General features: G+C 43.4%; 1 protein-coding gene across 1 annotated transcript in view; it reads left to right on the forward strand.

The window, feature by feature from the left end:
* The window catches only part of Hhip (Hedgehog-interacting protein), an 88,841-nt gene that overhangs the window by 41,390 nt on the left and 25,346 nt on the right, over nt 1-22,105 (forward strand). The window contains exons 5-6 of the mRNA NM_001191817.1: nt 20,104-20,255; nt 20,675-20,848. Of these exons, the coding sequence (NP_001178746.1) occupies nt 20,104-20,255; nt 20,675-20,848 (326 nt within the window). The remainder of the gene's footprint in view (nt 1-20,103; nt 20,256-20,674; nt 20,849-22,105) is intronic.

Below are 22,105 nucleotides of genomic sequence, written 5' to 3' on the forward strand. Positions count from 1 at the left end.
AGTAGAGGAAACTTACGGTTCTTGTTCTTCCTCTCTTTATTGGCTTTCGCACTGCAAAAGAGTCATCCTGAACAGGTCATTAAATGTCCAAGAAACTGAGGAGACTAATAGATGCTGGTGAACATCTTTCTGGTGAAACGGTTACAAAATGGGGAACCCTGGGAACTGATCGTCACTAAGTACTGTGCTGGAGCACAAGGGCTGAGACACACACGCACCTCACTCCCACTCGTCTGCCATTTTGCCTGCTTTGCCATTGCTGCTACAGGGAATCTGCAGGTTTAAAGTGGGAGCATCAAAACCATGTCACCGGATTACTCATTTCTCCAGAGTCTGGTGTGTGACTCAGGCATGATCCGTGTTCTATCAAGTCTGTTTTATATACACAACTCATTTCCATCACAGTTAAATATCTTCCCCAGAATTTGAGCTGCAAAAATTGGAGGGACACAAGAAAAAAAGGAGCCATTCATAAATTTCTGGATAGGGTTGTAGAGGTGCCTCGGTCCAGTGTGAATAAACCACACCTGGGCACGTGCAATTTGCAGCGATAATGTGACTTCCTGGGGCTGTTGGTCATGCGTTTGATTTCCCACCAAAGCTGTTTCTTATAACAAACAGGAAACCTCACTAAGTTGAATCCAAGGTTTGAGCAATGGAAAGGCATATAGATGATGTCGTGCATTATAAATATTTTTTGTACTTGCTGGTTTATTTCTAAGGAAACTGTGCTGATGATGTCATAAGGATGACTGGCTTTTACTAGTGTTTTGCTCTAAAGCAGTAGACCAGTTGTCATGATGAAAAAATAAACAGCTTGGTGGTATTCCTCAGTATTTCACTCGGTGTCTTCTGGAGACGTTAATCCTGGGCAGCGTCTCTGGGGCTATTGCTGTTCCACATCATAAGACACAACATGGAGGCAGAATAAAGTGTTGTAACTTACACAATAGGGAATGATGACCGTTACTCTTTACCGGAAACACTCATATTTCTCTAACAGTCAATCTTATGCTAACATTTCTCTGGTCAGCATTATTTATTGTCAGAGAAAGATATTTTGCAAGGATTTTGTACACAGTTTAAACATATGCCACTTCTCCCAGCAGCCAGTAGGAGTTGTTGACACTGAATTTTCATATTTTCATTGATGCCTCAGTCCAGTGCCTTTTCCGGATGGATTCATTTGTTAGATTGCAAGATTGTTAGGTGGATTCTTTGAAAATTTCATACATTGGATTTTATAATATTTACTCTAGCTCCTTCCAGATGCAACACCACCTTCCACACCCAATTTCATATCTTTCTTTTTTTAATAACTCCTCAATTCCACTTACTGCTGCCGTATACTCCTGGATGTGTGCATCTGCTGGAGCATGCCATCTACCGGGAACCACATCCTTAAAGAAAACTGACCATTCCTCTTTCAGAAGCCAGTCACAGTTGTTCAGTTAGGGGTGGGGACTCAGGAATCACTTTCTGTCCTATTTGAGCATGTTGTCTGGCTTGCCTTGTACAGCAACCACAGCGGCTGCATGAGTTCCCAAGCACAGAGGTCCTGCCATGTTCAGAAGACAGTGTTTTGCTCAGGTCTTCCTTGACTTAGCCATTCCGATCTTCCTGCCCTCTGTCTTCCCTCCGATTCAAGGAAGGTACGAGATGATATATATATATATATCATATATCTATATCTATATCTATATAGATATGTGGATATAGATATAGATATAGATATAGATATAGATATAGATATATAGATAGATATATAGATATAGATATATATATAGATATATAGCCGAGCAGTCCACTGAAATATATTCTCTGCTCTTTGGCCAGCTGTGAGTCCATTACACACCGTCCACTGCACAAAGAAACTTCTCTGATGAGGCCTGAGAGCTGCACTATGGGTAGAAAGATAAGAGTTGAGGGGGCAGTTTGAGGTAATGTTCTTTTAGCAGAATAATAGTATTAGGTACATACACACACACACACACACACACACACACACATGCACGCATGCAAGCATGCATGCACGCACACACACACACACACACAAGGCCTTTAGCTCCCTACCTATGGGATCTTGGTCACATTTACAGCACCAGGCATCTGCTTTCTCCTGCAGGGCAGCAGAAAGCAGTTGGTTAGCCCTGATTTCATCCATGCTCCTATTGTGCTCGTTGGCATAGTTTGCCACGCCGGACGTTATTGTCGTTCACAGTTACAGCTGGCAGGACTGCTGATGACTTTTTTTCTTGATAAATCTTTTTAAGTGATTTATTTGACATGACAATATTTTAAAAGAGAAGTAAAAATGAAGTATAATAAAGATACATGTGAAATAGAATTATAGGTCTTCTTGCCTTTTATTCATTAATGTTTGAATGCCTAGAGCTGACAGCAGTCAGCTGCTAAGTCTTGGGAGCACAGTCAAAGCATAATAAAATGTAGTTTCTGCTCAAGAGACTGGATGAGAGAGACTGGTAGACACAGTTAACGCAACATGATGTGGGCGGAGTGGTGTCTCAAGAATGCATGGAAAGTGCTAGAAAGAAAAGAGAAAGATACGAGGAACTCTGAGTCTAGACTTAGCAGGGAAGTGGGAGCTGGGCCTTAAAATAGACAGAAATCCTTCCAGAAGAACTTCCACCTCCCTCTACTCAGAAGGCAAGACCAACCCAAAGGCGCCAGTGTTAAAGCTGACAGGGTGTCCACTTGACTCTATCTGGAAGCACATAAACCTGAGGTAAAATGATCAGAGTTGAGACTGGGAAAAAGAACAAAAAACAAAAAACAACCAAACACTAGAACCATTTAGTGAAGCCTCTTGTATTCACTGAGGAATTATTTGGTCTTCTTTTGTAAATGATAATGAATCAAAAAATTACATTGTTTTTTATTTTAAGGAGATAGAGTAAAATAATCTTTTTTTTTTTTTTTTTTTTGTAAATCTGTGTGACGGATGGAGCAGTGTCCCCACCCCACCACCATCAGATATGGCCAGGCAGTGTAAAAACTCATACAGCCAAAGGACAACTTGCCCTCTACTCTCGCCACAATGCTTTTACCTCTATTTAGACTTATACTAGAAAAATGCTTGATATAAAGAAAACAGCTTCCTCCATCCTTGAACCACCTCCATAGCGACAGATGCAGTCCCCCAGAATTAATAAGGGCAATTCTATCCCAAGCCACTGTTCTGCTTATAGACCACTCTGAAAAGATGCACATTGACACCCAAAATAACGTTTCACGGTATGTCTGAGGTCCCTCAAGAATTTCTGCAAGCTACTCTCCCTTCTACTGTGTCAAGGGAAAGACTGCCAATATACAATAGAAAAAAAAAAAACTTCCTGTCATCTCACATTGTTTATGGTCATAGCAGTGACAAACTAATTCAGTGATGAATACCGTTCATCATTATGACCTTCCCATCCCATATGTAGTTAAGGGTAGCCCTCCTGTTTGCCCAGTGTCACAGCCACAGAAAAACCCATCCCATGCCAGAGGAAGAAAGCTGATTGGCTAGCACTGACAAACATCCTTTGAGTGTTAGACATCTGTTTTCTGTGTTCTTCGTTGTAGGATGAATGCCTTGTGAAAAGAAGTTAGAATGTCTATGCAATAGGGGGAAACACTTTGGGGGTGGGTTAATGCCCCTGTAGTCAAACTGCCTGCAAGCCATAGATGAAGGTTAAGCCAGTAAACCTCTGCTAGAACTCATGTTCTTTCCACTGTGTTCACACAGCCTCAGAACCCTAAGATTACTGCAACCAGGCAGCAATGGTTGGGCAAACACATACTTCGGCTGACTTTTTCTTTCCTCTCTTTCCAAAGAATGGTAAAGGTTCACGGTTCACAGATAGGTAAGACTGTCGTCTTAGTCCAGTTCCGTTGACTGCCTCTCTAGGAGAGGCTGTGCTTGCTCTCCTATGGCCACCTCACCTCAAAATCTCAACTTGAATTCGAAGTCCACGCAGACCTTCCCTAAGACCTTTGATTCAGTTGAACCTTTACCTCAATACTCTTCCCACAACACCCTATACTTTTCTTACAGAATTCCCCTAAACACTAATTACAAATTTATTTGTAACCATCATTCCTTAAAATGTGGCTTTCCAACTAGAACAAACTAGCCCAGGCCATGGCATATGAGAATAATGTAGACTTGTACGGAGCACCAAGAATGTGTCAAAGCTGTTCCCTGATCTTTCTGTGAACTACCTCACAGTGACCCACAAGGTAGCAGAGACCCTTGTGCGCTGCAGACACAGGAGTTCTAAGAACTCCCCTAATCAAAGGCCCATACATGGGAAGCCTACATCAGACATAGGATCTGAACTCTGAGTTCATGCTCTTCAGTGTGGAAATAGGAATGAACAGGATTTGGTGCCCCAGGCTGTGGAGTGACTGCCTTACCTCATCATGCAGATGACTGAGGGAAGGGCTGGACTCCCAGCTCTGAGAGGGAAGAGGATGGGGATGATCCCTTGGTTATTCAAGAGTAGATGCTGCCTGATAGGAAATGTACACTGTCTGTGCTGTGCTTTCGTACCAGAAACTCTTCTCCTTCCCCATGGGGTTCTGGGAATTAGAATGGAGAATGTCCATTTTCCTCACTTTTGCCCAGATAGCCTAATGTGTGCATGAACATCCTAGAAACAATTGCTTGTCTTTAGCTCCTATATTTTTGGTTGTGAACCTAGCCTTTAATGGTTGAGCCATCTCTCCAGCCCTGCTTGTCCTTTCCTAAGCCTTACTTTGGTTCATTGAGAGCACAGTCTCACATGATTTAATCAGAAATCCCTGCACATTTGGTCATTTGGTCCCACATTCCATTGTCCCTCATGACCTGTAGTGACATTTCTGTTGAGAAAGGGCAGGGATCACCAGTGCCTCTTTCCACTGACAACTGACAACTTGTAGAAAAGTGAACAGTTCTCCCCTCCTCCTAGCAAAACTTTTCTGCTCCTCTCATTGTTTCTTTTAAAAATTTATGAAATCCAGGGGCTTGGCAAGATGACTTGATGAGTGCAAGAGCTTGCTACAGAAGCCTGGTGACCTGAGTTCAATCCCTGGAACCCATGGGACGACAGCAAAGGAGAGAGCCAATTATGAAAAGTTGTCCTCTGACTTCCACATGCACAGTGTGATGTGTCCACTCCCTCATGACTCCCTTTGTCACTCTCCCCACCAGATACATGTGCACATGATGATGATGATGATGACATTCAAGCCCTCCCTTTAGTCTTTCTTAAATCCTATTCTGATTTTATAGTCTTCAATCTAGACTTTATCCAAATTAATGTACATACTAGTCCCACACTTCTATTAAACATGCATTTATTCACAAATACTCATTACTTTCATCTAAAATTAGTATAAATGCATAAATCCTAAGTAAGAGTTGGTGTGTGTATGCCTGAAATAGGAGGATCCCAAATTTGAGTCTAATCTGGGCTACACAGAGAAATTGCGTCAGGAGAAGAAGAGGAAAAGGAGGAGGAAGATGTGAAAAAGAAGAATTAATATAAGTACATAAGATATGTAATATCAACTATAATTGCTCAGTTTAGATATATGAGGCACAATAAGTGTTTTTTCTAATTATTGATTATGACCACATTTTGTGGTAAAAGTGACTATATGAAAATGGATGATTGTCTTTTGGTCCTTCGGTTGCTATGGCCAGAGCTCAGCACTTTGATCATGTTATAGTGGGGCTTCATGATGATATCAAAGAGCCAAACAACTTGATTTTGCTACTTTGGTAACTTGCAAGTTTAATTGACCCATAAATCATATTCGTTCAAACTCCAACTCAGAAAATAATTTTTAAAGTGCCATAATTTTTATGTGACCTTGAAGTTCCAGCAATTTATTATATAACTTCTCAAGAGAGGTCACATGAAGGGAACCTCCTATTTCCTTAAATTTATTAGTGTTCCTTGGTGGTCTAAACTGCTAGGGTTGGTTGGGTTTTTTTCTTTTTCTTTTCATGGTTCCCTTTCAAAGCAAAAATCTTATTTAATTGCTCAATTTTTGTGCTCATGGAAGCCAGTTAGAGCTCCTCCGTGGAGTCAGAGGAGGAAACACACACTGAGGAAGGGCCGTGAGACATGACTGGGGAAGTCAAGTGCACCAGCCTTAGATTTCTAGGGAACTATGCAAAGATAATGGTTTTAGCCGCATAATCACTGTCTTAGCCACACATCATAAAAAGCAAACTTTATAAAACCAGAAAGCTAAATTCATTAAAAGCAAGTTTATATGCTTTGCTAGAGTGAAGCATTTATCTTTTATATTGTTTATGGTTTTCTTTTTGCCTTTATTGAAAAAGCCCTAAATTTCTCCTTTCCTGGCAGGAAAAAATATTATTTTTCCAACTGCACAGATATAAATCATATGGAACTACGAAAGGAATATACTTTATAGTCCTGCGTCTAATGTTTAAAACCCAATAGACAATAAATGCCTCGGAGATTCCAGCAGAAGATGAAACCTTACTGCTCATTCTATTTCATTTGTTTTCACTGTAAAAATCTAATATTGCAAATAATTCATAAAATTGACTTTTATCCTAATGAAAGTACAATCCCGATTCTTATGAACTCATTAAAATTTGTCTTCATTATAGACTAAGTCTTTCAAGATAAAAAAAAAAAAACGAGTTTAAAGTATTAAGACAATAAACTGACAGTTCACCCAGGAAGTAAAATAAACTTGAACCTGGGCTTGTTTGTTCACTCAGCCCTTGGAAAACAGACATCAGCGTCATGAGTTCAAGGACTGTATGGACTACATAGCAAGGTACAAGCCTCTCTGGGTTGCATAGTGTCTTAAAGATAGATAGATAGATAGATAGATAGATAGATAGATAGATAGATAGATAGATAATGGGTGGGTGGGTGGATGGTTGGATGGATGGATGGATGGATAGATGGATGGATGGATGGTGGATGATAGGTAGGTAGGTAGATGATAGATAACAAATACATAGAATTATAAGGAAGTCTTAAAGAAGTTAAAGTGTTTTCTAAATTTTTCCCTTTATCTCAAAGAAATTATTTATAAACAAGATTTGTCCAGTATTTGTGAATTGACAGGCTCTCACTATATCAACTTTGGACCTAAAGTTAGTAAGTCTGGAGTTGAAGTAAGCAAGTGTTTCTATTAGTCAGCATTGCTCTAAAATAATTTTCAGAGCCGTATTCAACTGCGTGTTCTTCATAATCAATCTTTATATCCCAGTGTCAGCCCCCCTTCTCCTCCAGTACCTCTACAAAGACCCTCCACCCATCCCACCCTCCCCTTCTCCTTTGCAAGGGGAACGCCCACCTCAGGGAGTTAACCTCCTCACCCCCACTGCCCTGCACATCAAGTCGCTGCAGGAATAGGTGCATCGTCGACCACTGAGGGCAGACAAGGCCGATCACTTTGGGGAACAGGATCCACAGGCAGGCAGCAAGCTCAGGGACAGTCCCTGCTCCAATTGTTGGGGGACCCGCATGAGGACCAAGCTGCTCATCTGCTACATATGAGCCAGGAGACTAAGTCCAGCTCCTGCTCGCTCTTTGGTTGTTGGTTCAGGCTCTAGGAACCCCTAAGGGGTTGACTCTATTGGTCTCCTTGTGGAGTCACTGTCTTCTTCAGGTTCCTAAGTCCTTCGAACTCTTCCATAATATCACCGGGCTCTGTCTAATGTTGGCGCTCTGGATCTCTTTCCATTGGCTGCTAGGTGGAGCTTCACAGAGGACAGCTATGCTAGGTTCCTGTCTGCAAGCATAACTGAGTATCGTTAGTAGTGTCAGACATTAGTTCTTGCCTAGGATGGGTCTCAATTTGAGGCAGAGTCATTGGTTGCTCGTTCCCTCAGTCTCTGCTCTATCCTTGTTCCTGCATATCTTGTCCAAGGTTTTGTGAGTGAGTTACTGTCCTTATCCTTCCACTGGGAGGCCCGCCTGGTTACAGGAAGTGGCCACTTCCAAATCCATATCCCCCACTCCTAAAAGTCTCAGCTAGAGTCACCTCTGTGTACCTCCTGGGGCCTCCACCAATCCCTTTGGCATGTTCTAGAGATTGCACACCCCACACTGCCTCTACTTCCCTTCTCTGTCCCCTGCCCTCCCTAATTGATCCCCTCCCCAACATGCTTCCCTCCCCAACCCCTCTCCCCCCAGACCTTCCTTCTTTTGACCTCCAATATCTATTTTGTTCCCCCTTCTGAGAAAGATTCAACCAGCCCCTGGGCCTTCCTTGTTATTTGACTTCTTTGGGTCTTTGATTATACCATGATTCACCTGTACTTTATGGCTAATATCTACTTATAAGTGAGTACATACCACTCATGTCCTTTTTGGTCTGGGTTACCTCACTCAGGATGATATTTTCTAATTCCATGCATTTGCCTGCAAAATTCATGATGACCTTGTTTTTAATGACTGAGTAGCACTACATTGTGTAAATGAACCACATTTTCTGTATTGATTCTTCAGTTGAGGGGCATCTGGGTCATTTCCAGTTTCTGGCTCTTACGAATAAAGCTGCTATGAACATAGTTGAGTAAGTGTCCTTGTGGGATGGTGGAGGATCTTTTGGGCATATGCCCAGGAGTGGTATAACTGGGTCTTGAGGTAGAACTGTTTGCAATTTTCTGAGAAAATGGCTGAGATTTGCATTCCCACCAACAGGGGAGGAGTGGTCCCCTGGCTCTACAACCTCACCAGTCTATGTTGGCCCTGGAAGTTTTGATCTTAGCCATTGTGATTGGTGTAAGACAGAATCTCAAGAGTCATTTTGATTTGCATTTCCCTGATGACTAAGGACATTGAACATTTCTATAGATGTTTCTCAGCCATTCGAGATTCCTTTGTTGAGAATTCTCTGTCTAGCTCTGTGCCCCATTTTTAAAATCATAAATCTTGGATGCACCCTTGATGGAAGACTTATTCACTATCAATGTTCCCAGAGATTGCACAAATTTGGGGGTTGATTTGTTGCTCCAAATCTGGTCTTTGTTTACTAAATAAATTGCTTTATTTTAACTTCAGAATATATACTATTCTTAACTGACATTGTTTTTAAAAACTCGATTAAATCCCTACCATGGCCCAGTATATACTCTAACGAATCATTAACAAAGTACTGGTAACACACACCACCCACATCTGTGAGAAGAGTGACATGGATTTGTCAAAAGTAGTGAGGGAGCCTATTTCTGAAGAGAGATAGAAAGGCTGTCTTTCCAGGGCTGCAATTTTGTGAAGTCCAGACACCCCTTTGCCAGCTGAGAGCAAGGTGAGACTCCTTCCTGATAACACATAAGTTTCTCACAAAACTAAAATGGAAGATTTCGCAGTCCTTATTTCAAAGTCACATGCCCATATTCAAATCTTCTCATCTCACATTAGATCTGGGTTGTGTGGAGCCTCCTTTTCTGCCCTGTCATTTCTGTTCTCCATTCAAGTACTGCTTTTGGCTCAGTGGTTTGGCCTTCTTTATCTTCCTTGAGACTCTAAGCACTCTCAGGTAGTTATTCTCAAAGAGATTCTATATGACAACCCATTAAATGACCAAGCAAATTCTACTGGGAGGTAATCTTTCAGTGTCCTACTCTATTGAAGGAAGGACGTGTAACTAGTTCCTGTGAGGGTCCCATCTCTTCCCTTGAGTTTACTGGGTTGTTGATATAAACATTTCTGACTTCCGGTTAGTTCATAGAAGAGTTGGTGAAACAGTGGGTGAACTGCATTTGGAAACAAGAGAATAGTGGGAAGAAGCCAATCATGAAAAGGATAGGTGCGTGCAGGCAGCAGCAGGATGTCCCAGTGACTCTGAAACTGGCTCCGAAGGAAACTGGTCTACATCTCTCCACAGTACCTCAGCCATGGCTGCAAACGGGCAATTCTCACTCGGCTTCGCTAAGATCACAGCACGGAAACTGGCACAAGTGAGGGTCTCTGATGGTTCCTCTATCAGTACAACACCAACTTGTTAAAGATAACAGAAAAATGACAGCTTTGGGGCAGGAGACGTCAATGAAACGTAGGTTGTGTTTGATTGTTCATTTGTTTTGTTGGGTTTTTTTTTTGTAACTTGATACCACGGAGGAGTGGTTAATGCAGCACCGGTTCAGTTAGGTTTGTGCTTTCTTCCGTCTGCATCGCTGTTTGAGTCCCTGTGGTATTATAAAATCAATAAGCCACATAAATATTTCTTCATGTTTAATTATGCCCAAGCAGACAGTTCTTTCTCCATGTAAATGGCTTGCTTGTTTCTTCTGCCTAGACAAAGCTGCTATTTCAGCTTTCTTCTCTTCGGACTTTTGAAAGTCTGTGTTTAAAAATAAATTACTGTTTTCCCAGAGGGAAAGACATCTTTCAGAGATAACTAGACGTGTACATGAGTGTGTACGTTAAAAATGACTGTGTTATTTAAGTTAAACTAACACCTATTAGGTGAACTAAGATCCAGAGTTTGCCCTTTTTCCCCAGTCCGACTTCTGAAATCTAACCTGACTATTGGAAAAGCATTTCAGCTGCAGAGCAGTGAGTGAGGCGGAGAGGAGGAGAGCTGGCCCTTTGTTCTAGGAAATACTCAGTCCCAGACTGTGACACAGGTGCTACTCCCATCACAGATGGGCCCTGCCCTGTCATTTCAAATTATTCATTCTGGACAAATTCATTAATCCTTTCTCCAATCCCCAAGGGTAACAGTGACACAGTACTAAACCCTGAAACTGCTGTACAGCTGAAACCAGCACTCAAAGATTCCTCCGTGCGGTCTCTGGGACACCGTAAGGGCCCAGCACTGGCTACTGTTATGACATGTCTTCCCAGGGTGGCGAGGGCACACCTTCACCGAGTTCCCAGCCCCGGGGAGAATTGTTCTAATTCCTGTTCTACATAACTGACATTCAGTTGTGTTTAACAATGTAATTACCCAATATTTCACCCTTTACAATTATCTTAAAAATGGTGTGTGTATGTGTGTGTGTGTGTGTGTGTGTGTGTGTGTGTGTGTGGTGCTGTACACAGAGGCTTTTGTGCACACAAAACATACATTTAAACACCAAGCTATGCCCTCATCCAGAAATACTTCACAAAATAAAGCCAAAATTGTACTTAGTTTGTAGGTCATAACAGAATAATTCAGTGAACCATGGAATGCCTTATACTTTGCTTTTTATTAAGCCTAAAAGCACAGAAGATCTTTACTTTGTGTAGACGGCACTGACACTTCTAGAATCGGGATATTGTGCAGTGCTGTTGTTAAGAAGAGGCAATGCTTTTGGTAGGCTTATTTTTGATTAGCATTACAAATACGCTGTGTTTCAAACCACTGAATTGTATCGAAGCCTTTCATTTTTTTTGGAGATGTTTTAGCAAACCGAACTTCAGGATATCTCAAAATTATTACCATGGGGCATGCCTTGAACCAAATTGCTCCTCATGTTCAGGCCATTACCTTACATAACAAATTCCTCTGGTTCATTGGAGGGACTGCAGCCAAAGATCTCTGCTTGGATATGTCTAGGAGTCTGGTGAATCCAATTTTCACAAGGCCCTACTGTATCAAGTGAAGCCTAGGGAAGACACAGGAGTATACGCATACTTTAATTCCACGTGACAAGTATAAATTTAACATTAAGTAAATCACAGACAGAGGTATGCAAAGTATTGTGATTATAAAATGTAAGTGTCTGAATGTGCATTTGTTCCCACCGGTATGAAATGTAAAAGAAAGATGTCTGTAGTAAGCAGCAGTTGTGAAGCTGAAAACCCCAGTGGATAGGGGCTCTGTGGATTTCCCATGCCCTCCATGGAAGCACTAACCTCATTTGACTCCACCATTTAGGACGTTTTGTTTTTTAAAAATTGTATGCAAATGATGAGAGAGGGGATATGAGCGTGTGAGCGGGTGTGCATGAGAACACAGGACAGCCTCGGGGGTCCTTCTACCCTGTTCTTACTGTGTGCTGGCCTGTAAGCACATGGGCTTCTCCTGTCTCCTTATTCAGCACCAGTAGTTCGAGGATGACATGGGCCACGTCTAGCTTTATGTGGCTTCCTGGTATTTGAACTCCGGTCTTCACACTTGCTCAGCAAACACTTTATTCACAGAACTAGTTCCAAAGCCCAAGAGGTTTTCATGGAGATTTTGTTACATGGACAGAATAGATTAGACTGTTGGCCACTGGTGATTGAGCTTATCTCCTCTCAGGGTGAGGGGAGAGGAGAGCTAATGGTTTTAATTTTCTGGTCATAGGGTTGACTTCTCAGGCTGCTAATTCCATTCCTGACCTACCTAGGGGTCCATCAATATTCACCCCCATTAGCATGAGCTCAGGTGTAGTTGAAAGGGTGTTTTATAAATAAAGAGACATTCCTATCACTCAGGAAATTCCAAGAGTTTTTCCGGGACTCTGGGCCAGGAACTAGAGACAAAGACAAGTTGTCCCTTCTTTTATTATGCATGTATTCCTTCCAATAAGTTTTCCTAAGATCCCCACGGGGATTGGCTCTTCTTCAGAGATTACGCATTTAGAACCTCCCGGAAAGCAGTGCTTCTTACCTTTTCCAGAAGGTGGGGAAAGAAGAGTACCCTACAGCATATTTCAAACCGCAAGCAAAGAAAAGTAATATAGAGCACAGTTTAAAATAAAAACGTAAAGTCAGCTTAAAATGCTGAGATTTCCCATCAGCCAAACTTGCCCGTTTTTTGGTAATAACTCTTGGGTCATGAGGACCCATGCTGTTAGCACAGGAGTTCTGCTCTTGATTAATTTATGCATACAAATACTTTCTACATGACTCTCCTGTCCTCTTTCTCCCTCGCTTCTGATGGGAGCTGTCACTCATTCTGAAGAGCCTTAGGATTGGCAACCAGGTGTCCCCACTGGCCTGCTCTCAGGGACAGAGCAGCTTATGTCACCGCCTGTTGCATCCAGGTGTGCCAGGTGTGCTGCCCAGTAACAGGACCCCCACCCACCTCACACTCCCCTCCTAATTCTCTCTCCTCTCTCCCTCCCTCCCTCCCCTACTCCCCCTGTCCCTCTCTCTCTCCTTCCCTCTCTCCCTCTTTTCCTCTCTCCCTCCCTCTCTCTCTCCCTCTCTCTGTTCCACCCTCTTTCCCTCCCTCCCTTCCTCTCTCCCTTCCTCACTCACTCCCTCTCTCCCTCTTTCTCTCCTCCTCTCTCTCCTCCCCTCCCTCTCTCTCTCTCTCTCTCTCTCTCTCTCTCTCTCTCCCTCACTCTGTAACTCATGTGCCTACTCTGAGATGGCCTCTGCTCCCCCATCCCCCAGTAAACCCCTTACACTAGATCTGTCACATGGCACAATTTTTCAGCAGCACCCCTTGGCAAAGCCACCAAAGGTACCCCACTCTCTCTGCATTCTACCCTATCAATTTCTGTGCTGGCAGCTAAATGAACAGTGTGCCATGACAGGTTTTCCTTCTGTGCCTTCTAGTGACCATGTAGATAAGCTTCACCACCAGAGGCTATGGCCTAAAGGACTCAAGTTTTAAATACTTAGGATCCTTTTTTTTTTTTTTGGAGTTGGGGACTGAACCCAGGGCCTTGTGCTTTCTAGGCAAGTGCTCTACCACTGAGCTAAATCCCCAACCCCCCAGGATCCTATTTTTAAAGGCAGATTAAACGATTCTTGTGGTTTGACCCTGACCAAAGCATGTCTTCAGGAAACTACAAAGGATTTAAGAGTGCGAGCCTCAGGGAGTCTATCCTGGGATATCTGGGCAGGCTCACAGTACTCACACATTTCTGGAAGCAGAAAGTAGGGCTGGAGGACCAGACTGGTGTGACCGGAGGATTCAGCCTGCTATTGCTGTCTTTGAAGATGGAAGGAAGAACATGAGGACTGAGGAATGTATGAGACCGCTAAGATTGGAAATGGGGTTAAAAAAACCAATTTATCCCCTGGAGACTCCAGTAAAGAAGGCAGCGCTGCTGACATTTATTCTAACCCTCGAGGCCCACGTGGAATCTTAAAGTACAGACCAAGATCACAAGTGCGTCTGCTTCCAGCCGTGAGCTTTATAAAGATATATCTGATACTGTGTTCGGAATGACGATTTAAAAAAAAAAAAACTACTTATTTTCTCATTCCAGAACAACAGAAAGTTCTAGGCTCACAGAAAGCAAAGGTTTGTACAAGAAGCAGCCATATTAGTTGCCAAGTCCTCTAGCCCTCTTTTCCCCTCTCATTCTGTGTACCAGCAAAACTCAGACAGGGGTGATGGCTGACAGAGGAGATGAGGAAGACAGCCTGACAGGACAGATGTGTGACATGACAGACGTGTGACTTAGATGCCGCTAGTCTATTCTGCTCTTCAGTGTCAGAGATTCCTTTGGGATTACGTGAACAACAGTTTTACCTGAGGCTGCCCCTCCTACCTGTGCCCTGCTGTCATGTAAGAGAATGGTCTGGCTGTCTGTAGAAACTTGCCTGACTCTTCGAGTAATTTAGCTGCTAGGAAGCCAAGCTTTTCTTCTCATTACTAAGTCTTGGAGTTACTCAATCTGTGTACCTGAGAAAACTCAGATATTCACACACACACATAAACCTTCGGTGAAAAAGATGGCCCAAATATTTATCTACTCTTCGCAACTTCTGTTGTTTTGAAATGCCCGTTTCTAATGATGTGACATTGCTTAACCACTCAAAAACACCAGCATCTTAAAGGACTATGGTGGGAACAGAACCCCCAGAAATCACAGTGGTGTCTGCTCCTGGAGCACCCAGAGCTCTTATCCTCCCTGCCAAGCAAAACCTGACACCTAATAGGTACTCATTGAACATCTGCTCAATTAATGTTGCTTTTCCAAGGTCAAGGCAATAATAACTTAATTATAGGACTATTTATGCTTCTTCATTGCTGAGTGCCACGGGGTCGTGTTAAAGGTGGTGACATCACGCTCAGGATCCCTTTTTTTCTGGATTTTGTTTTGTTTGGAAGCAGGTAGTCCAAGCTGGTCTCAAACTCATTATGTAACAGACAGCTGGCCTTGAATTCCAGATACTTCTGCCCCTGCCTTGCAAGTGCTGGGGGCACAGGCATATGCCACCACACCTGCCTGGAGTAGCCTTTCTGAAAAACTCGATTAAAATACCATGCAGTGGGCACAATCACCTGCTTCAAAGATACCCTCATCACTAATCCCTGAGACTATGTTAGACAACCAGAGTTGCAGCAGAAGGAAGTCTGCAAGTAAAGACAGCCAGTTAGGCGTGGGCAAGAACACTAAGGAAAACTGTAAACTGAGTGGTGGTGCTTCTGTTTCCGGTTCCCTGCTGCAGCTTTCTAAATTACTCAAGTCAGCATTTCACAAAGGGCATGGAACAAATGAAAGAGAAATAAAAACTCAGAATAAATCAAATATAACCCATATCGAAAGTAGAGGGAGGGGGTCAGGGAGGTGGTTCAGGAGATAGGAGCACTTGCTGCTCTTGCATAGGACCTGGGCTTTGTCCCCAGCACCCACAACTCACAGACACCCCTAACTCCGGTTCCAGGGGTTTTAATACCTTCTTCTGACCTCTGGGGAGCACTGGGAATGCCCATGATACGCCTACAGACACACATGCAGGCAAGGCATTCATACACACAAAGATAAATACAGCTAAAGACTTTCAAAGAAAATATAATGAGAAAGTTTTCTTATATTTTTGGTTGTGAGTGTTGGTATTTTGTCTAAGCTCCACCCCCACAGCTACCTGGCAACAGCCAGCTGTGCCTGACACTATATGAGGGGTTGCTTGCCCCCTCCTCAATCTCTTTGCTCTTCTCATCTCTGCTCTCTTCCCCTCTGTCCCTGTCCCCCACCCTTCCCCCCACTTCCCCGCCATGTGCTCATGGCCAGCCTCCTTTGTTTCTCCTCCCTTCTACTCCTCTTCTCTCATTAAACGTCTCCATGTAGAACCATTTTGGTTTGGTGTGTTCTGTCACGGTGCTGGCCGAGATTTAAACCCCTATATTGGTCCTAACAGTGAGCCTAGCCCTTAACGGCTAAGCCATTTCTCCAGCCCGAACATTTTCTCTAGAAAGTATCAGTGTGAAAGACAAATACCTCAACATTTCCCTTAAAGAGAGAAAAAAATGTATTTTCTGATATAATCACCTTATGGTTACTCCTCTTTCTCAAATGGACATTTCTTGTTATACAAAGAATATTCTTTCAGAATTGACTAGCACTTTGATCTGCTCCAGAGGGTAGAGTTTATCCCAGCACTGTAAGGGGAGATCTGGTCCATTAAAGCCTTCAGGATTTAGGAGGCATTAACCTCATATTCTGTGGCGTGGACTCTGTGAGGCTGCTCCCAAGAGCTGAATGGCAGCTACTTGGCTTTTTATTGAAAGTCCCTGGAGAAGCTTTTCTGACTGTCTTCCTCTGAAACACCGATCAATCTCAAGACTCCAAACGGTTCGAGAACGTTGTTTTCAAATCATTCAACAATCCTCTTTTGAGTATCCTGTTGCGGTTGGCGTGGAGCTGTGCGGACTTCTGTGGTGTTGGGAAGGCGAGGCTGCCGTGCTAGCCTGAGATGCCCAACCTGAAACCAGAACACACAACTGTGATCTTACTTGAAGTAGCATGAGGGTTTTGGGCAAAGCTTTCTTTCCTCTCTTCCTTTACTTATTTTCTTAGCTTGTGAATCTCTCAAGCATGAGCTTTGCAGATGACAACCGTCTGCACTGTCAGGAGCCCCTCACCCCAGTAGCTTCTAATCTGTGTTTCATCGTTCCGTGTGCCCAGTCGCTTGAAGCCCAAGTTGCCCATGGACGGAGCATTCTGTGAATCATGAAGTCCAAATGTGAAGCTCCGAAAAGAAATGTCTGCCATGGCAATGACGAGCACCCTGGACATTGGCTCACCGATTTTTAAAGCACCGTGTTAGGTGCCATGCTTTCTCTGAATGGCACCACTCCCTGGACTATGAGTCGTCCTCCATCCACCCATTCAGTGAGTGTGTTTATATCCTCATTAGCCAGGTCAACTCAGCTCACTGTGGAGCACCCCTTCTGCCATGCTCCTGGGATCAGTTCTACCTCGGGGCATTTCTGGATGGAGCTCAAGGTTTCCATTCCCATAAGCTCTGAGGTATTATGAGAAGAAGGATGAAGGGAGTTAGGGGGACGCCCGTGAATTTGACGTAAGGGCTGGTGGCTTCTTTCTGCTAAGCCTCTCAAACCAACTTAGCAGGGTTTGCAACAGAGGGGAGAGAAAGGCAGCTTTGGAACTGGGGAGAATGAAATCAGGCTGTAGACACAGATGGCCAGAGCTTGGGTGGAAAAAGGATGTGGGATCAGAGGCCTTAAGGAGGCTGTCTTCAGCCGTCCCTTATGCTGGGACCATGTCCAGTTAATGTGTAAGGCAGGAGCAACGTTGGGGGACCCGAGGCCTTAAATATCTGATAGCATCGTTGTAATAAGGCTCCTGACCTGGCATGAAGTCATTCTTCCACACCAATCAGCGTGCTTCCTGTAGACCGTAAAAAATGAGGCAGACATCAAAGGCAGGTTTTCATTTGCTCCCAACACATTTTAATTAAGTAGACAACTTTCCTGCAAAAGCTAATTCAGGTGAACCACCTGTCACTGATATTTTTCAGTCTTCTGGTTCTGTAGGAGAGTCAACAGACCTTCCTAATCTCTGAGCCTTGGCTGGTTATTAGAGACAGCCATGATATTTATATAACACATGAAATTTTTCACACCAACATAGTCAGGAAAAAGTTGTATTGGAAATGGCTTAAATAGTCAAGTTCCCAAACCAACCAGAACACAGTTTTACACCTAGAATTTAATTTGAAAAGAGCAGGTCCTATATCCTAAACTAATCAAATGTCAATCATGGAACTCAAAAGACAACTGGAATTTTTGACTTTTAAAAATATATTATCTATTTCATTCAAAACTCATTTGTTTTGTGGATTTGGCACTTTAGTAAACGTCTGTGATGTGCCTGGATTCATGGGTGTGAGCCATGCTTTTCTTTTTTTTTTTTTTTTCTTTTGGTTCTTTTTTTCGGAGCTGGGGACCGAACCCAGGGCCTTGGAGCCATGCTTTTCTAACGTGATCAATTGCCCATTCCTGCTTGTGACGTATCTGCAACTCAGTTCTATTTGACCACCTATGACCTGTTCGTTCTACTAATTCCTGAAAGCAACCAGCACAGTTCTGAGCCATGTTGCACTCCTCCTCAGCCTGTCCTTCTGACTATTCGATTAGGGACTACAGAGAACTCCTTTTGGCTTAAGGCTTTCTACAGTGACCACGGCCTTTGGTGAGACAGACGTGCAGCACTTAACCTGCCCTACCGGGTTAGAGAGGACTGTACTGGGGAGGAGAATGAATCATGGTCAAAATTCCACCTTTGAGCCTCCTCACGCAATCCGTCCACGTGGTTGAAATGTGCGGACGCTGTACATTCAAATCTTGGTCATACATCTCAGCTTCTGATCACAGCCAAATGATATTTATCTCCAGTGATGAGAACAGTAAAGCACCAGCATGGAGTCTATATTAAGGCCATCATCACAAAATAATCCACAGAAAGTCGAGACTCATTCATAAATCATGGTCATTAGCATCTGACTCTAATGATTAAAGTTAAAATCAGGCATATGGTGATGTGCGAAAAGGTTAACTCTTAAATAAATGATTCAGTAGGTCCCGGACGTTTCCAGCCAGTGTATAATTAATGCACCTCTCAGAGTCTGAATATTTCTACTTTGGATGCTATGTAGTCAAACAAATTTCTCAGAGCCATGAAACAAACCAAACAAGGTTTACTGAAAATGAGCTTTTTATGCCTAAAACTTTGTGTCTCAGACTGATGTGACAGATAAGTTGCACCCAGCACTGTGCTGGTGACAAATGCTGTGTAGTGGGACTCAACATGACAATCAACCATTACTGACCCTGGTCTGCAAGGAGGTTTGGTGTTGTAGGGCTTTCCCCATTGAACACATCAGACTTTCTCACTGCACTTTGCCGAAGCCAGTGAGAATATTGGAGGCGTAAGTAGAGGATGAGAGATTGTAGAGTTCAGTGTCTGACAAAGATGTGCTGCTGTGGGTGACTCACCGGACTGCCAAGAAAAAATGCCCACTCATTTCCTAGAATATGGAACTTACGTTTGTGATCTAGATCATTTCAGATGCTTCGATTCCGAGACAGACATCCCTAGACTACTTGTGGGCAAAGCAGATGCTAGGGACCACATTGAACCTCCATAAGCTGAATCAGCAGAAAACAAAGATAAAATGTCTTTCTATTTCAGAACATGATGATATTTTAATTGCTTTATCATTTGGCATGTCTAACGTAAACAGTATTTTACGTTCATACAATAGCAAGAGTCGTTTGAGATTTTTTTCTTTTCTTTCTTAGCATCCCCCTTTCTTTCTAGTGCTTCTCCCACCCCCTGGCCTTTCAATCTCCTCCCAGCTCTTCATCCTTCTCTGCAGAGTTTGGGATGCATGTAAAAATACCTCGTCTCTGTATAGACGGGCCAAAGCTGTTGCTACCTAGCTATGATGTGCAGACCACCATCGTTGTGACAACTGATGTCAATGCCTCCGGGTGAAACAAAGGGTTATACATTACACAAGCAATTTAACTGCTTTCTAAACATATTGCCAAGACAGTGGGAGCTGGCAGTGCACTCTAGGTTTTAGGGGTTTTTTTTGGTGAGCTGGATTAGAAGTAACTGTTGATTGTGAACCGTTTTTATTTGTCTCCTATGCACTACAAGCAACCTCGTAACCCAGTAAAGAATTTCTCACAGCGCTTAAACTGCTCTCCTCAATTCCCAAGATTCCATGCACAAGTCACTGATTAAAGTGACACAAGCATCTCATGCACAGATAACTGCACAGGACAATCGTCCTGTTCTAACCTCTAGAGGGCGCCACGAAGAGAGATGCTTTTTTATCCTTTTCTGGGCAGTAGGCAGAGGAGGAAAGAGGTTGGGCAAAGATCACCCAGAAGAAAGAAAAAGACTCTTTTCGAGTTCCAATGGAAACACAGTAAAGAGCATAACTAACTTCACGTTTCCTTGTGTTTCCCATCTGACTGCAGGGAGGAGACGAGAGGGGCCTGCTAAGCCTGGCATTCCACCCCAATTACAAGAAAAACGGGAAGCTCTACGTGTCTTACACCACCAACCAGGAACGGTGGGCTATTGGGCCTCACGACCACATCCTTAGGGTTGTGGAATACACAGTATCCAGGTATCACTGACTAATGTGCATGGAGGAACAAAGTTTGTGTGCTCTTTTCTCTTCTTCATCATCCCTCTACTGTTTATAAACTATTGCCATAAATTACTAGTAATTACAGCAGAATCATCCCATGGCTTAAAACGTGGTATGTGCAGCTCTCTCTCTCTCTCTCTCTCTCTCTCTCTCTCTCTGTGTGTGTGTGTGTGTGTGTGTGTGTGTAAAAGGAATCAAATAAAAGTGTCTGCTATTTTTTTCTCAATTATTTCCACTTCAACGATGTTCCTAAAACATAGAGATTGGTGGGATTTTTCATGTCATTTTGATTAGCTCTATTTCAAGTGTGGGTGTCTGTCTGTACGCCTCTCTTTTCCCGTGGATTTAGATTATACCTGTAAAGTCATGGTGTTCTCCCCCCTTTTCTCATGCAGGAAAAATCCCCATCAAGTTGATGTAAGAACAGCCAGGGTGTTTCTGGAAGTTGCAGAGCTCCACCGGAAGCATCTTGGGGGACAGCTGCTCTTTGGTCCTGATGGCTTTTTGTACATCATCCTCGGGGATGGGATGATCACACTGGATGACATGGAGGAGATGGATGGGTTAAGGTAACAGACTGCTTACCAGCAAGGACTTTTTGACACTAACAGGATTTCAATGGCAGGACACAGGGTCTGAACCAACAACTAGAAATTATGTCTAATGATTGAACATGAGGTTACTCTATGATGAAGTTTGTCCTAAAAGAATTACTGCTACAAATACTACCTTGGCACACAAGCACTGTGTGTCTCTTCCTCTGGGGCCAGCTGCTCCCCACCCTCATCCATCCATGTTCCTGCTCCAGCCTCTGTCTAATGAGGACATAAAACATATAGACTGGCAAAGACGAAAGAGGACAGATTAAACACACACACACACACACACACACACACACGCACACTCACACACACACCCACATTCACACACACACGCACACTCACACACACATTCACTTACACCCACACTCACACACACATTCACACACACACTCACACATACACACTCACACACATTCACACACACACTCACACACACACTCACACCCCCAACACTCACACACACTCACACACACATTCATACACACACACCCCACACTCACACACACTCACACATTCACACACACACATTCACACATACACACACCCCACACCCACACCCACATTCACACACACACTCACACACACTCACACACATTCACACACACATTCACACATACACACACCCCACACTCACACACACTCACACACACTCACACACACACATTCACACATACACACACACCCCATACTCACACACACTCACACACACATTCACACACACACTCACACACGCATACACTCACACACACATTCACTCATGCCCACACTCACACCCACATTCACACACACACTCACACACATTCACACACACACTCACACACACTCACACCCCCCACACTCACACACACTCACACACACATTCACACACACACATTCACACATACACACACACCCCACACTCACACACACTCACACATTCACACACACACATTCACACATACACACACACCCCATACTCACACACACTCACACACACATTCACACACACACCCCACACACACACCCACATTCACACACACACACTCACACATACACACTCACACACACCCCACACACTCACACCCATATTCACACACACACCCATACACACACACACACACACACTCACACATGCATACACACAAAGCAAGCAGCATACTATGCCACATCCTTGTCCCCCCCCACATCTTATACCCAACTTTTCCTGGTCTCACTTCTTGCCACATGGAATTTAGAAATTTTGAG

The sequence above is a fragment of the Rattus norvegicus genome, chromosome 19, assembly GCF_036323735.1.
Source record: "Rattus norvegicus strain BN/NHsdMcwi chromosome 19, GRCr8, whole genome shotgun sequence".
Taxonomy (NCBI): domain Eukaryota; kingdom Metazoa; phylum Chordata; class Mammalia; order Rodentia; family Muridae; genus Rattus; species Rattus norvegicus.